General features: G+C 34.9%; 1 protein-coding gene across 1 annotated transcript; it reads left to right on the top strand.

Moving 5' to 3' along the window:
- Positions 1 to 3,351: 3,351 nt before the first annotated feature.
- On the top strand, positions 3,352 to 14,205 carry LOC115721436 (serrate RNA effector molecule). Its single transcript, XM_030650731.2, has 12 exons — positions 3,352 to 4,047; positions 6,540 to 6,658; positions 9,123 to 9,180; positions 9,294 to 9,368; positions 9,466 to 9,540; positions 9,631 to 9,678; positions 9,785 to 9,853; positions 10,527 to 11,324; positions 11,415 to 11,463; positions 12,321 to 12,601; positions 12,703 to 12,885; positions 13,590 to 14,205. Exons 1-12 carry the CDS (start codon positions 3,602 to 3,604, stop codon positions 13,648 to 13,650), a joined length of 2,262 nt encoding a protein of 753 aa, XP_030506591.2. The 5' UTR covers positions 3,352 to 3,601; the 3' UTR covers positions 13,651 to 14,205.
- The last annotated feature ends 334 nt before the right edge of the window (positions 14,206 to 14,539 follow it).

A 14,539-nucleotide genomic window follows, 5' to 3' on the forward strand; every position in this document is an offset into this window, starting at 1 on the left:
GAGCATTTTTACGCTTGTTATCTTTTATTTATGCAGATTTAAAATAGAAGAAGATTAGAAAAATATCAGAGAAAAAGATGGAAAAAAGCTAAAAATATCTCACAAAAAGATGATATTTAAAATAGAGAAAACTGTGTAAGAAATAAAGCTGCAACTTCAAGCCTGAATTCGACTATCTTCTGATTAGATTTTAGAAAAAGTAAAAATATAAAAGTTCTAGATCTCTCTTTTATCTTTCCTGAACATCTTGAATCGTCCAATTCCAAGCAATATCGAGAGAGTTATGACCAAAGTACTATCAGTCAATGCAGTAGAAAAAATATCTCGTCTGAGGTTTCGCAAAAATTTAAATCCGAATGGGAATTTAAACATGTGCGTTTTTTTTTCCATCTTTTTAGGCCTTCAATGGGAACATCTGTTTTATTTGTGCTTAATTACTTTTAATTTCCTGATCACCAATTAACTGTCTATGATTTTGATGCGAGATCTGAGGAGTGTCAATTATGCTGTAGTGAAATAGAACTGAATTTCGATATAGGACGAGAGTAACTATATGGTTTAGATAGCTTATAGGGTTTCTGTGTTTAATGCCTGTTGCATGTTAAATCTATCACGAGAGTAGAAAGTTTGCATGTAATTGAGATTTATATATCTGAGAAGACTATAAATTACCTTAGTAAACCTGCTATGGCATAGAAATTAATATTAGGAAAATAATCATATTATGCCATGATCAATAGAAACAATTGAAATCAAAGCTCTAGTTTTTATTAACTATCAATTTTCTTGAATAATTGCTTCTTATTAGTTTTCTTATTTTTAATTTTTTTCTTAATTTTTATTTAGCCAAATAGAATTAAAAGTTTAATTTTAACGTATTTAACTATACTCCCTGTGGGATCGACTGTACTCCTGGTGAGTTTACTACCTGAAACGATACGTACACTTGCGTGTGCAAAATATCGCAACAGCATCTAAAGCCCCTTATACTAATATCAATGTAGTTGTATGTAAACCTAGAGCAAGATTGCAAAAGAGGGGAAATCGACCACATTAAAATTACCTTTTGGGGAGGTCTGTTTGATACCCAAAAACTGCTCAGCATCAGTTAGACAAGTGGGGAATGTTGGGGTGAACCAAAAGAATTGGGTAGAGCCAGATCGTTGAAACTTGCTTGAACATGAATAACTCCCTTTGGTATTCTACGCGTATTTTTACGTGAACCCGTATGTCTATTCTTACGTGAATCACTTCTTGGTATAACTTTTACCATAATTATATCATCTCATAAATCTAAGCTAAGTCAGAGATATAGAGATATATCCGTTTCATGTCAAACCAAAGCCTTTAATTTATTATTTATTTCTATTATTTGAACAATAAGGCCTTTTGATTTCTAGATTAAGTGCTAACACCCATCTCATAATTGAATTAACCGATCAACTTAACTTGCTTTGCTCTCGAACTTTTATTTTTTATTTCAATTTCACAAAAAAATTTGACATATTTTTCTTTTTTTATGAGAATAAATCCAACTACTTCTAGTCCTGGGGTTTCCGCGCTTAAAAATAAAAACCTGGGGCATAACTGGTACTGGATGTAGCTTTTCCACTGGGGAAAATACCTAATATTTACAATGCTCTGATAGTTAATGGTCGAGATACTGTTGATCAATAAATTAATGTGACTTGTGAAGTACAACAATTATTAGAAATAATCGAGTTAGAGCTGTAGCTATGCGTGCTACAAATGGTCTAATGAGAGGAATGGATGTGATTGACACAGGAACTCCTTTAAGTGTTCCAGTCGGCGGAGCGACACTAGGATGAATTTTCAACGTACTTGGGGAGCCCATTGATAATTTAGAACAAAATGTGATACGATGAGATAGAATACAATAGAAATAACGACACAAGGAACGAGTTACCTACTCTCTTAACGATCAAAGTTGGCCATAATTCATGAACCCGGTGACCATTAGGAGTATATCGTGAATATATATGAATAATTTTCTATTTGCTTATTTCTCTTGTTTCATCCAAGTTGGGAATATAGGATATAATAATATTCGTTTACAGTGAAAGGGTTGAGTAGACATTGTTAATAATAGATTACCGAGAGAAATAGGTAAAAGAAATTTCCACCCAATATTAGTTGGTCCATTCTTAGCCTCGGTAAAGTCCATCTTGTTGTGATAGGAATGAACAAGAACAAATAAATTTTAGCTAATGTAATAAAGATACCTATTGTTGGTTCAAAAACACCATATGTTAGATATAAAGACAAATCTTGATAGATTTTTTTTTTTGATTTAACAATTCTTAGTTACTGTCTTCGAAATAAAATCTATATAGGGGCCTGGGTCGATATCGATACTCACCCCAAGAGTAATAAATATACTAAAACTTGGTCTAACAATTATCAACTAATTGAGAAAATCGACAAAAAAGGTCTTGTTTATCCCACGCTTCATTAAAATCAAGAAATCAACCCAACATTAACAATTATTCCAAAAGTGTTGAAATTTTACAATCAAAACAAAAACCTCATCTTAAATTTCTAGAAATGCAAGGCTTCTTCAGATGCAAAATTTTGAAAAAAAAAACCAAGAATCAAGTGAATTATAATAAGCTCAAAGCTAACCTTAAACATGAAAGAGCATTCAAAGTTACTAAAGAAATTGTTGGGACACGCGAAGGCGGTGGGTGGTCGAGGATGAACGACGACCTTGAGTTCGTGTACTTGGGGCCAGGAGAGCGCCAATGATTTGTCACTGTCATTCTCTCTCGAAACGAATTATAATTTTACAAAAACTGATTTAAATACAAAGCCAAATTTTCATGGTGTCTCTCTTCTCCCAACCCAAAGTTCAATTAAGAATCTGATTTTTCTATGCAATTGGGAATGAGGATGAATGAAGAAGAAGAAGTGTGACTAGTGTTGGTTGGTCGTGCGACTAGTCTTTGCTAAGACAAATGAAGAAGAAGATGAAGCTGCTAGGGTTGAAATGGGGGGGCTTTTCTTTTCTTATTAATTTGGGCCCAAGCTGCTAGGTAGTTGCTGAGGGAGAGGGAGAGTGCGGAAGAGAGTTTGGTCTCTATTGGACTAGTCGCCGTGGGGAAGGAAATGAGATTTGAGCTTCTCGGATCTGAGAAGGAAGAAGAAGACTCAAGGAGAGAGAGTGCGAAAGAGAGAGAAAGTTAGGAGAAAATAAAAAATTAAAGAGAAGAATTATTTATATATTTATTAATAATTTTATAAATTTAAATTATTCTTTTTAATTTTAAAATAAATTTAAACAAAATAATAGTTGGGAGGGTTTTTAATTTTTTTTTTTTTTTTAAAGTAGTTGGTTTTGCTCACTTCATTAAAAAAACAAACCTAAAATAAAGTAGTGTGAAAGTTAGGTAGTGCGATATAAAATATTCGAGTTGAGCTTTGCCCGAACTGATTTCTCTTTCTCTTTCACTCCTTGAGTCAACAGCAATCGCGGCTTCATCACCAAGAAAAAGCGAGCCCCTGCTACATTCATATTCTCAGACTCCTCAAATTACTTCAACCCTGTCTAGGGTTTGGCCACAGGAGTTCCAAATCCCCAACCATGGCGGAGGTCATGAACATCCCGGTCGACTCGCTGGACCGCCGCCGTGAATCCAAGGAAAAATCCGTGGAAGCTCCTCCTGCTCATGCTCCTTCCACTACACATTCTTCATCTCCGCCTCCGCCTGCGGTGGTTCCGGGGCCCTCGAAAAGGCGTGAAAGAGACGAAAGAGATAGGGACGTCGACCGACCACCTGGTCGCCGTGGAGATTACTACGATCGGAATCGGTCTCCACCGCCTCCACCTCTCAGGGAGAGGGAAAGAGATAGGGACTACAAGCGTCGTGGAAGCGGCAGTCCCCTTCCGCCACCTTATCGCGATCGTAGGCATTCGCCTCCGCGACGCTCACCACCTCCGCCCTATAAGCGTTCCAGGAGAGAAGATAGAGGAGGCTACGATGGGAGGAGAGGAAGTCCTCGAGGAGGGTTTGGGCACGGTGATAGAAGGTGAGAGTTCATTCATTGCGCTTTACAATTACGTTGTTTGTTTTAGTTAGTATTTCTGATTTGAGTTGGACTTCAATTTCAAACTCCTTTTTGAGAAAAAAAAGTTAGAAATTGAACGGAGAAACTGAAGCAATTTGCATTTTCAAATTCTCATTGTTAGGAAGATTGTATGTAGTAATTGATAAAGAGAATGGTGCATGGAATGGGTTATAGATTTGAAATTAAAATTTATGGTAAGATTTAGGGTTACTTTTTTTTTTTTTTGAGGTAAGTGAAAGCCTTTTAAAAATATGTTCAGAATATGGAAGTATTAATCGTTACAAGTAAGAATATTTGTTTTCTTCGGAAATATTTCGTATTGTAGATAACAAACTTTGAATTTGGACTGGAAATTTGCAAATTTAGTTTGTGAGATTTGTAGGAGATATATTCATATACATACAAGAGAGAGAAAGAGAGTGAGAGAGATAGCTTATTGTCAAAACTTAAAAGCTATAGAGAGAGAGAGGGAGAGCTTATTGTCAAAAGCTGCAAGTGCAAACTCTACAAAAGTGAAAGAGAGAGACAGAGAAGACAGAGCTTATAGTCAAAAGCTGCAAACTCTACAATTCTGAGACATACCACTGTCAAGGCAGTTTTGTTTCAAAAAAAAAAAATGAAAAATTGTGAGACATACAGTGAAGATTGGTCTGTTGCGGAATTGTGGAGTTTACATCTTTTCCAATGCTACTTAAATTTGTAGAGATTGTGCCTTTGAAGAATTTTTCTCGAGGTCCATATACCATACGGGAAAAGTAAACAAAAGCTGAAAGAAGGATTTGATTAATCCATTGTCTGTTTATAGACATAATGCATTTACACCTGCGGAATCCTAGAAATTGATATAATGATGGTTAATATAAATATATGGTTGATGTATGATTGGATTTTGTTGGTGATTTTTATTTCTTATATAATCTCGTAAAGCCTATCATCTTCTTAGTTTTGATCCATGGTCTGTATGATACAATTAAAATGGTATCCTCCAAATATTTTATGGTATGTATGTATTAATGAGAGTTTTCGTTTTAATCTATTCAAATGAATAAATGGTTTAGAAATCAAAATATAGAGACTATAAGATTACATATTTGACTCTTATACTTCTTATGTCAGACATACGTATCCATACAATTTTACACTTTCATGAAGTTTCCAAAGTATTCACAGATTGCTATTCTTGTAGGTGATCCAGAGTCTTTTCTTCTCTTGAAATGTGTACATAGTTAGTTTGCTTTTGTAGCACTAGTGATAGCTATTCTTTTATGGGGGTAAATTAGATGCTGCCTAAGGAGTTTAAGTCTGCCATTGCGTAGCGCTAGTGATAGCTATTCTGTATTTTCAATTGTAAGTAGTATGTCTTTACATCTTGTTTCTTTGCATTTTGTTTTTGATCCTCTAAATCCTTGTATTTTCACATGGAGTTTGATCCCAGCCAAGAAATATAGCCATCCTACACTAGAATGTTGCGAGACAGTTCGGTCCGTATCCTTTTTCCATAGTTAAATCAATAAAATTTTGTTTCTGTTTTAAAACACAAAACTGTGATTGGGAGCATTAAGAATATACCTTATTTTGCTAAGTATCGTTCATGTAAGAGATCCTATTTTTCTCTTAATAATTTTTTTTGAAAAAAGAGAGGAGGGACCAATCATTAAGATTGGCCCCCACCCTCGAGATAAATAAAAACCCTCGCTTATGGCGGAGGAAAACCGTAGTTACAAAGTGCACCACCTTCTAAGACTTAAACAAGGTCTCAAGGATGAGATTACAGCGAGCACTCCCCTAGGATACATTTAAAGAACTGGAAACTTCACAGGGGAAGAGACTATAAAGCATAAGCGAAAATCTTACAACAACACTCTCCATTCTCTCATTAAATCTGAGAAAGAAACATTTTCAAAGAGCTTAGTCTTGTACACCCAAGAAGCAGTCCAAAATTTAATTTTATCCCATAGGGCCTCTGCTGAGTTCTCAGAACCTTCAAAGATTCTATTATTACGTTCTAACATGGTGTTGATGATGTTTTGTAGCATGAGCTACGGATAATTGCATAATTAACCTAGATAAATAATCTTTTTTGTCAGATTATTTCACCACATCTAAGGTTAAAATCTATAACTTGAGGTTTTATTTTGTCATTCCTCATGTTGAAACTTTGAACCAATTAGCTCAATGCAAGGTGTTGGTAGATACATTTTTCTCTTATTGTTAGCATTATTATCCACAGAAAGAAGCTTATATATATGAAGTGTATTTGTGACTTTGTTCTTATTGGTATTTGTGCTTTGCACTCTCTTTTGTGAATTCTGCTTCTTTCTTATTTTATATTATCAAGTGTTGTGGATATAATATAATAAAAGTTAGCCCACAGGATGTGTACTTGGAAAAAAAAGTGTAGAATTGAATTGCAAAATTTTCTTAACTAGTTTTGTGAATATTTTATGGTATAGATTTGGATATGATTATGCTGGTGGATATGATCGTGAGATGGGTAACAGGCCTGGGTATGCTGATGAAAGGCCTCATGGTCGCTATGCTGGACGATCGTCTGGTGCCTATGGTCCTCCAGGTGAATGCAGTGTCCTACTTATGTTATCAAAATGCATGTGTTATTTGTCTTTATCGCTTTCCTTATATTTTTTAATGGGCAGTTTGAAGGGGAAAAGTTGCATATAAATCCATCTTCAAAGCATTGTAATTAGATCAATGTAAATAATGCTGGTCTTAAAAAATAAAATATTCTGTAGTATTACCAAGGGTCGTATGGTAAGAGGAGTTCAAACTTTTCTTATTTATAAAATAGTGTTTGGTAGCATATGGAAATGTCATAATTTTTCATTTTTATATTATGTGTGAGTCTCATAGTTTATAATGAAAGGGGATAAACTCACTTATGTAGATGGGACAAAGTCATCTTTTGAGATTCTCATTTAATGCTAAGATTACCCGATACTGAACGGCCCCTAAAGCTTTAGAGCTTTACATAGTAACTTAGTAAATGTATCATATTTATAATAAGGATCTTTAAACCATTATGTCACTTACCTAGCAAATTAGAATCACAGACTTGAGTTCAAATTGGATGCTTCTTAGAACTATGCTGATTGTTACAAAGCTGAAAAAGCAAGTCTTGCTCATGTTGATAAGATTTACCGAGGTTGTAGTAGTAAGAGATTATAAGGTATCATCCAAATTACAATCTAGATAGCCATTAAAGGCAAAACAATCTGATACAAAACAGTACATATTACAACCAAAACTGCCAACCATTTGGAAAATAGTATTGTGCATATTGGAAGTGGTTTATCATTTAGAACCTGCGAAAACTGAAAAAGGTGGTTTTGCAAACAATAGTCTTGCTCATGTTGATAATATTTACCAAGGCTGTAGGAGTAAAGAGATGATAAGGCATCATCCCAATTACAATCTACAAAGCCATTAATGGCAAAACAATCTGATACAAAACATAAGAGTATCACATATTACAACCAAAACTGCCAACCATCTGGAAAATAGTATTTTGTGGACTTTGTCCACATATTGGAGGTGGTTTATCATTTAGAACTTTCTGAATTAAGGCCTTACATATGTCCTGGTCTATGTTGCCAATTGTATCAAACATATATAATACTAAAACAACATGATCTTGTTCATGTATTTTTATTTAAAATTTGATGAAGGACTTTTTTCCATTGAAAACTAGAAGTTGTAAGTTGCACCATGAAACGAAAATACACCCAAAAACTGTTGAAAAGAACTAAACTAAAAGCCAAAATTTCTAACCAAATAAGTATTAAAAAAGGGAAAGTGAATATTTTCAAAGCACAAATCCTGTATGTATATTGTGAGGTGTGAACTTAATGTGGTTGGTATTTGTGTTTCTTAAACAAATGGAACTTCTATTCAATTAACAAAAATCTCAGCCAAAAACCTGCCGAAAATAACTAATCTGAAAGCACACCAAATAAGTTAAAAGAAAGGGAAAATGAAAAAGCACAAATCCTGTATGTATTTTGTGAGGTGTGATTTTTTTTCCAAATAACGTGAGGTGTAAGGTGGCGTTTGGTTGGAGGTAATAAAATAGAATGGAGTGGAAAGGAAACAATTTTTTATTCAATTCCTTTGTTTGGTTGCATTTAGAGTATTGGTGGCGTTTGGTTGGAGGTAATGAAATGGAAAGGAAACAATTTTTATTCCATTTCTTTGTTTGGTTGAAGGTAATGAAATGGAAAGGAAACAATATTCATTCCACTCCTTTGTTTGGTTGCATTTTAAAGTATTGGAATGTCATTCCAATGGATTGACTTTTCTCTCATTTTGGTGAAATGACTTCCATTTTGAAATGTATGGAATGACCATTCCAATGCAAGATGAGAAAATTTTTAATAATTTTTTAATTAATTTTTCTTATGCATTTTAAGTTTGATTCTATTCCTATTCATATTCCCATTTCCATTACTTTCCTATGTTTTCATTCCGTCCAACCAAACACCACCTTAGAGTATTGGTATCTATTCTATTTTGAAATGGAAGGAAAGACTATTCCAATGCTAGATGAGAAAATTTAATAATTTTTTTATCAATTTTTTTATGCATTTTAAATTTGATTCCATTCCATTCCTATCGCTATTCCCATTCTCATTCCTATGTTTTCATTCCTTACAACCAAACGCCACCTAAATTTGGTATGTATTTGTGTTTCTTAAACAAATGGAACTTTTATTCAATTTAAAGATGAAAGTTCAAATACTTGGGAACAAGATTTCCTCTCTAATTTGTTTGGTAGATTGAAAATTTTATTAGAGAACTTAAGCACACCAATTATATTGAAGTATTAATTAGTATTAAAGGACCTTTCAAAAAAAAAAAAAAATTAGTATTAAAGGAATTAAGTACACTAAGTCTTTGGTAGCAAGTTTCTGTTCATACTTCTATATGCATTCAGATATTTTCACATCCATAATGTATTGGAATTGGAGTGAATGTTTTGTTCTATTTGTTTATCTTTGAGTGGATTTGTGTTCATCTTGCAGACTGGGATTCTGGCCGTGGTGCTTTTGGCGATGCTTCTGGTGTGGGCACTACCCAAAGGTTAGAGCATTATATGATTTTTTATCCAGTTTTCTATTTACAAGGATGGCTATCTTTAAACTTTTGGGATTATATAGGTTATGTGGTTATATGACAGTAGTAAATGTTTCCAGGGAAGGTTTAATGTCATACAAACAGTTCATTCAGGAGCTAGAAGATGATGTTCTGCCAGCTGAAGCCGAGCGCAGGTACAAATAAGTCGTGAATTGTGTAAATAGCAAACATGGAAAAAATTGCTGTTTGTTCCTTAAGAATAAATGTACCTACTATGTTTTTGTTATGCAGATATCAAGAATACAAGTCCGAGTATATTTCAACTCAAAAGCGAGCTTATTTTAATACACATAAAGATGAGGAATGGTAAATCTTTACTTTGGCTTAATTCCTTGTTTATTTCATTATTTTTTTCCTGCTCACATGTGTTTCTTGACTGAACATAATGTGTTTTAGGTTGAAAGACAAATATCATCCAACGAGTTTACTAGCTGTTATAGAAAGGTGTGTAAATAAAACAAATAAATTGAGTTCTAGTTGCTGATTGAAAGCTGAATAGATTAATTGTGTGCAGCCATTGGCATAAACTTTTGTGATAATTTATATGCAGGAAGAATGATCTTGCACGGAAGGTTGCTAAGGATTTCCTGCTTGATCTGCAAAGTGGAACACCGGACTTGTAAGAAAAAGTGCTCTGCAATTTTTCTTCTACATATTACTCTTGTCTCGTCATCACTTTTACTAAATTTTACAATTTACTCCAAAATAATTGTCTTTGAAATATTTCACCCAAATTTGGCAAATGTAGTTTTGATTTACTCTAATATTTAGCACCGTTGAAGAAATTTGGGCAAAATGAGGCTATATTTGCTAATTTGGGGCAGAATGTATTGGAGTATTTTGGAGTACAGTGGCAATATTAATTAAATGTTCTTAAGAAGAAATCTAATAGTGAAATTTTCTATACAGTTAACTGTATAAATTTGAATTGATGTACTTGGCCACAGCTATATGAATTAATATTTAGCACACACAAATTTAATTAAAAAAATTCTTTGTTGTACTTTTGGTTATACATATAAGAATATGTACAAAAATAGGAGTGAGAAAAACGCACCCAATTTAATTTCTAGTAAAAAATTGTGTTCATTTGGTATCTTTTAAAGAAAATAAAACTGCAAGTTACCTTTTTGTTCTCCCACTTTTTCCCAAGTATTATAGTTTACCCCAGATTATGACTGCTTGAAATTTGTCAAACATAGTACTTTACCCCAATTCAGTTGATTGTGAAAATTTCATACTTTTTTAAACTTTTGTTCTAGAATAAGCCATTACTATCATATTTTTGACAGGGGCCCAGGTTTTAGTGCTTCGTCTTCATTTAAATCAGGACAGACTAGCGAGCCAAACTCTGAAGATGAAGTTGATGCAGGGGGCAAAAGAAGAAGGGGTGGTCGGACATCAAGTAAAGAAGCTGATCTTTCTGCTGCTCCCAAGGCTCACCCTGTGAGTTCTGAACCCAGACGAATACAAGTTGACATTGAGCAAGCACAAGCTCTTGTCGTCAAACTGGACTCTGAGAAAGGAATCAAGGAGAACATTTTGTGTGGATTTGATAATGACAAGAGCAGGGATAAGGTGCATGCAGGCTCCAGTGGTCCAGTTATTATCATTCGTGGGTTAACCTCTGTTAAGGGTCTGGAGGGAGTTGAGTTATTAGACACACTTATAACATATCTTTGGCGTGTTCATGGCTTGGATTATTACGGAATGGTTGAAAAAATTGAACCAAAGGGCCTCCGGCATGTGAGGGGGGATGGAAAGAGTATTGACATGAATAGTAATGGGGCAGAGTGGGAAAAGAAACTTGACTCGCGTTGGCAAGAGAGGTTGCAGAGTCAAGATCCCTTAGAAATAATGACTGCTAAGGAGAAGATAGATACAGCTGCTGCTGAAGGTATGGATCCTTATGTTCGAAAAATCAGGGATGAAAAGTATGGGTGGAAGTATGGTTGCGGAGCCAAGGGTTGCACAAAGCTTTTCCATGCTGCCGAGTTTGTTCAAAAACATTTGAAACTAAAACATCCAGAAATTGCGATGGATCTGACTGTGAAAGTACGTGAAGAGCTATATTTCCAGAATTACATGAAGTAAGTTACAGTTTTTTAGTTCTTTTTCGTGTTTTCTCTTTTGTCTTTTCCTCATACAACAACTGACAAGTTATTGTATGTGCTTCACAGTGATCCAGATGCACCTGGTGGAACACCTATTATGCAGCAATCAGGACAGGTATGATTCATAAAGTAACCAGTTACGGAGTTTTTGTATGTAAATCGGGTGTTCCCCTTGGTCTGTTCGATTCTGATATATGTAGCTCTAATTGTTTAGCAAGATGTACAACTGGAAAATCATTCCAGATAGGTACGAAGACTAGTTCTTTTAATTGGACATGGACCAGATGGTGAAGCAGGGTAATGAAGTGCATTTTGGGAGACATTTTGGAATAATTTGAAATTGGGGTCTTTGTTGTTTATATTTTGGATTCTAAATGGGCCAAATAAATTTTTTAAAGACTCATATGGTCTCTAATATTGTAAAGAGGGATCCTGGATGATTTAGTTTTCTTTTGGGGATTTGAAATGGTGGCTCATAGAGAGGCAAGTTAGAAGTTCCGATGGTTTATGAAGTTCCAAGAAGTAGAGTTCTGGTTTGACTAGTCATTAGAGAAATTAAGAGTTCAGGATGAAATGTTTTAGCTCAGTATGTGTTGGGTTAAAATGCATCTGCAATTCCTTTGCTAGTGTTCAATTGCAACTCTCTGTTGGATTTAGAAATTATGAGCATAAAAGAAGCTTGCTAGTTTTGTTAAAATCTTTTGGAGTTATGGCCAAGAACATGGGAGTGAACCCCAGCTTGGTTAAGGTTGGTGGGTAGACTACGTGTAGGAAGATGATTATCTCTTGTTGTGTATGAACTTGAAGTCAATGAGTGTTTGCAGAATGTAGGATTTATGATAATTTTGTTTAGCTTTTTATCTTTTTGATGGGTTCATGTTCTATCCTGGATTCAGTCTCCAATCTCTTCTTGACTATTACGTTCTTGAATCATTTTGATTAAATCTCATGGTTAAAATTTTTCCTTTGCAGAGGGACAGACTACAAAGACGTAGGTTTGGGCTAGATGCTAGATTGAAGGACGAACGCGGTAACCGCAGAGACCGGGACAATAAAGCTAATGGAGGGCAAAGATATGACAGGCTTGAAAACCTTCAGCAGAGTGAATTTCAGTCCAAGAATGATGGTCCTGATGGAGGAGATCATGATGAATCAATGCATGATAGTTTTGGGGGGCAAGGATTACATGGTGCTCCTCCCTTCCCCTCAGACATACCACCACCCCCGGTTTTAATGCCTGTTCCTGGTGCTGGGTATGTTAAGTGATTTTCTTTTGCTCTCCTCTCCTTACAGTAGTCTGTAGTTGAAATTGCTGTATGTAATAAGGGCTTGCTCTATTCTGTTGTCAATGCAGTCCGCTGGGGCCTTTTGTTCCAGCTCCACCTGAAGTTGCAATGAGAATGTTGCGTGAGCAAGGTGGTCCTTCCCCTTTTGAAGGTGGTGGCAGAAATGGGCGGCCCGGACCTCAGATGGGTGGGCCAGCGCCAATCCTTGCTTTATCTCCAGCATTACGACAGGATCCTAGACGTATAAGAAGGTAAAATGTTATTGTATAACATATTTAGTTAAAGTTGGTGTGTTTCTCTCTTAACCATGCTTAATCTCTAAATTGGAAATTGCTTGGGAAGGCTGAATTTGCAACTTACTCCACCAAAACCACCTCTTACCAACAAATGAGCAATAAAATTAGTTCTCTTTTCCTGGTTAGATAATCAGTATCTAGAAATATTGATTGTTCAACGTTAAGTCAATCTCTTGACAATCACGATCAATTCAAGTTTGGTACTGTGGTTTGTGTTGGACAAGGGATAACATTCGGTTAACAAGCTGAGAATGAACTTAGTGTTCTGGATGAAAATGAAATACCAGTGACCAAAAAATTGAGCAATATATCACCAAAGTTCATTATCAATATATTATTCTGCTGTCTATCATAGTGAATTAATATAAAAAAGAAAATGGAGGACAAATAAAATAGTATCCCAACTGATGGTCCTTTATTTAAACTTGTAATAGTTCTGTGTTAAATTTGGATATAGCGTTGTGTGTTAGTATTCTCCCTTTTTGTGAAATCATTATCATCTCTCATTCCCACACTAAATTGTAAAAGTGACGATTAATTAGTTGAGATTGGAATCTGCCAAACTAGTTGAAGAGAACATGTTTTTTTTAGGTGAAGAATATCTCTCTGCATGTGGATAACTTGTATATAAAACACTTGACATTAATTTATTTATGCAGCTATCAAGACCTGGATGTACCAGATGATGAAGTGACTGTGATAGACTATAGGAGCTTGTAGATATTATTTAAGCTTAGCCGGATGCCTGAAGTGTCAAGACCATGTTGAGGTGAGGGCACAAGAAAACTTCTGTTTGATCAAATGTTGTCTTGGCTGGCTCTCAAATCATCACATCGGCATTGGCATACGCATCTATGCTGTAAAATTTGCGAAGATACTTTGGTGCTTGCGGTAGCCGCTTCTCAAAAGTTGGTGATGATATTGCTTCCAGTTGAGAAGTGGCCAGAAAAACTTGCCTTGGGTTGTAAGCACATTTTTGTTCAACCTGCTTCATGGAGTGGGAATGACAGGACAATCAACAATTATGTATTGCTGTAATAGAAGGGGACTTTTTAAAACTACATATCTGAGATAGAGGTTTCCATTGTTTTATGTCAGTCTTCATGAGTTAGTTCATTTATATTCGGATGGATTATTGACCATTACTGATCAATTGAGGATTTTATTTTATTATTAGGCGTCATCTACAAGAAAACTATAAACCTTAATGTACTCATGTTTTGCAGAGATCTTTGTTCAAAATTTCAATGACATGTTTAGTGAATTTTAACATAATTTTCTTTATTGTAATATGTACTATCTAGTTTGTGAAAATTATACTTCTTAACATTAATGCCTTTTTGTTTTGGCAATCTAGTTTTTGTGAGTGTTTTGTTTGCAATTAAGAGTAATTAGATAATACAAAAGAAACAAACATATAACACTTTGGTGTAAGAAAAGATCATGTCATGTGAAAGTTTGATGTCACCTAGATATTAGAGTAGTGTTTTGTTAATGAAGAAGAAAAGAAACAAACAGGGAGTCTAAGCACGCTGGTTTGAAGATTGTATGCCTGATGGTTTGAGGTAGAAAATTACACTAGTTTAGATGAAATTGGTAGCATGTGTAT

The sequence above is a fragment of the Cannabis sativa genome, chromosome 2 (assembly GCF_029168945.1).
Source record: "Cannabis sativa cultivar Pink pepper isolate KNU-18-1 chromosome 2, ASM2916894v1, whole genome shotgun sequence".
NCBI lineage: Eukaryota > Viridiplantae > Streptophyta > Magnoliopsida > Rosales > Cannabaceae > Cannabis > Cannabis sativa.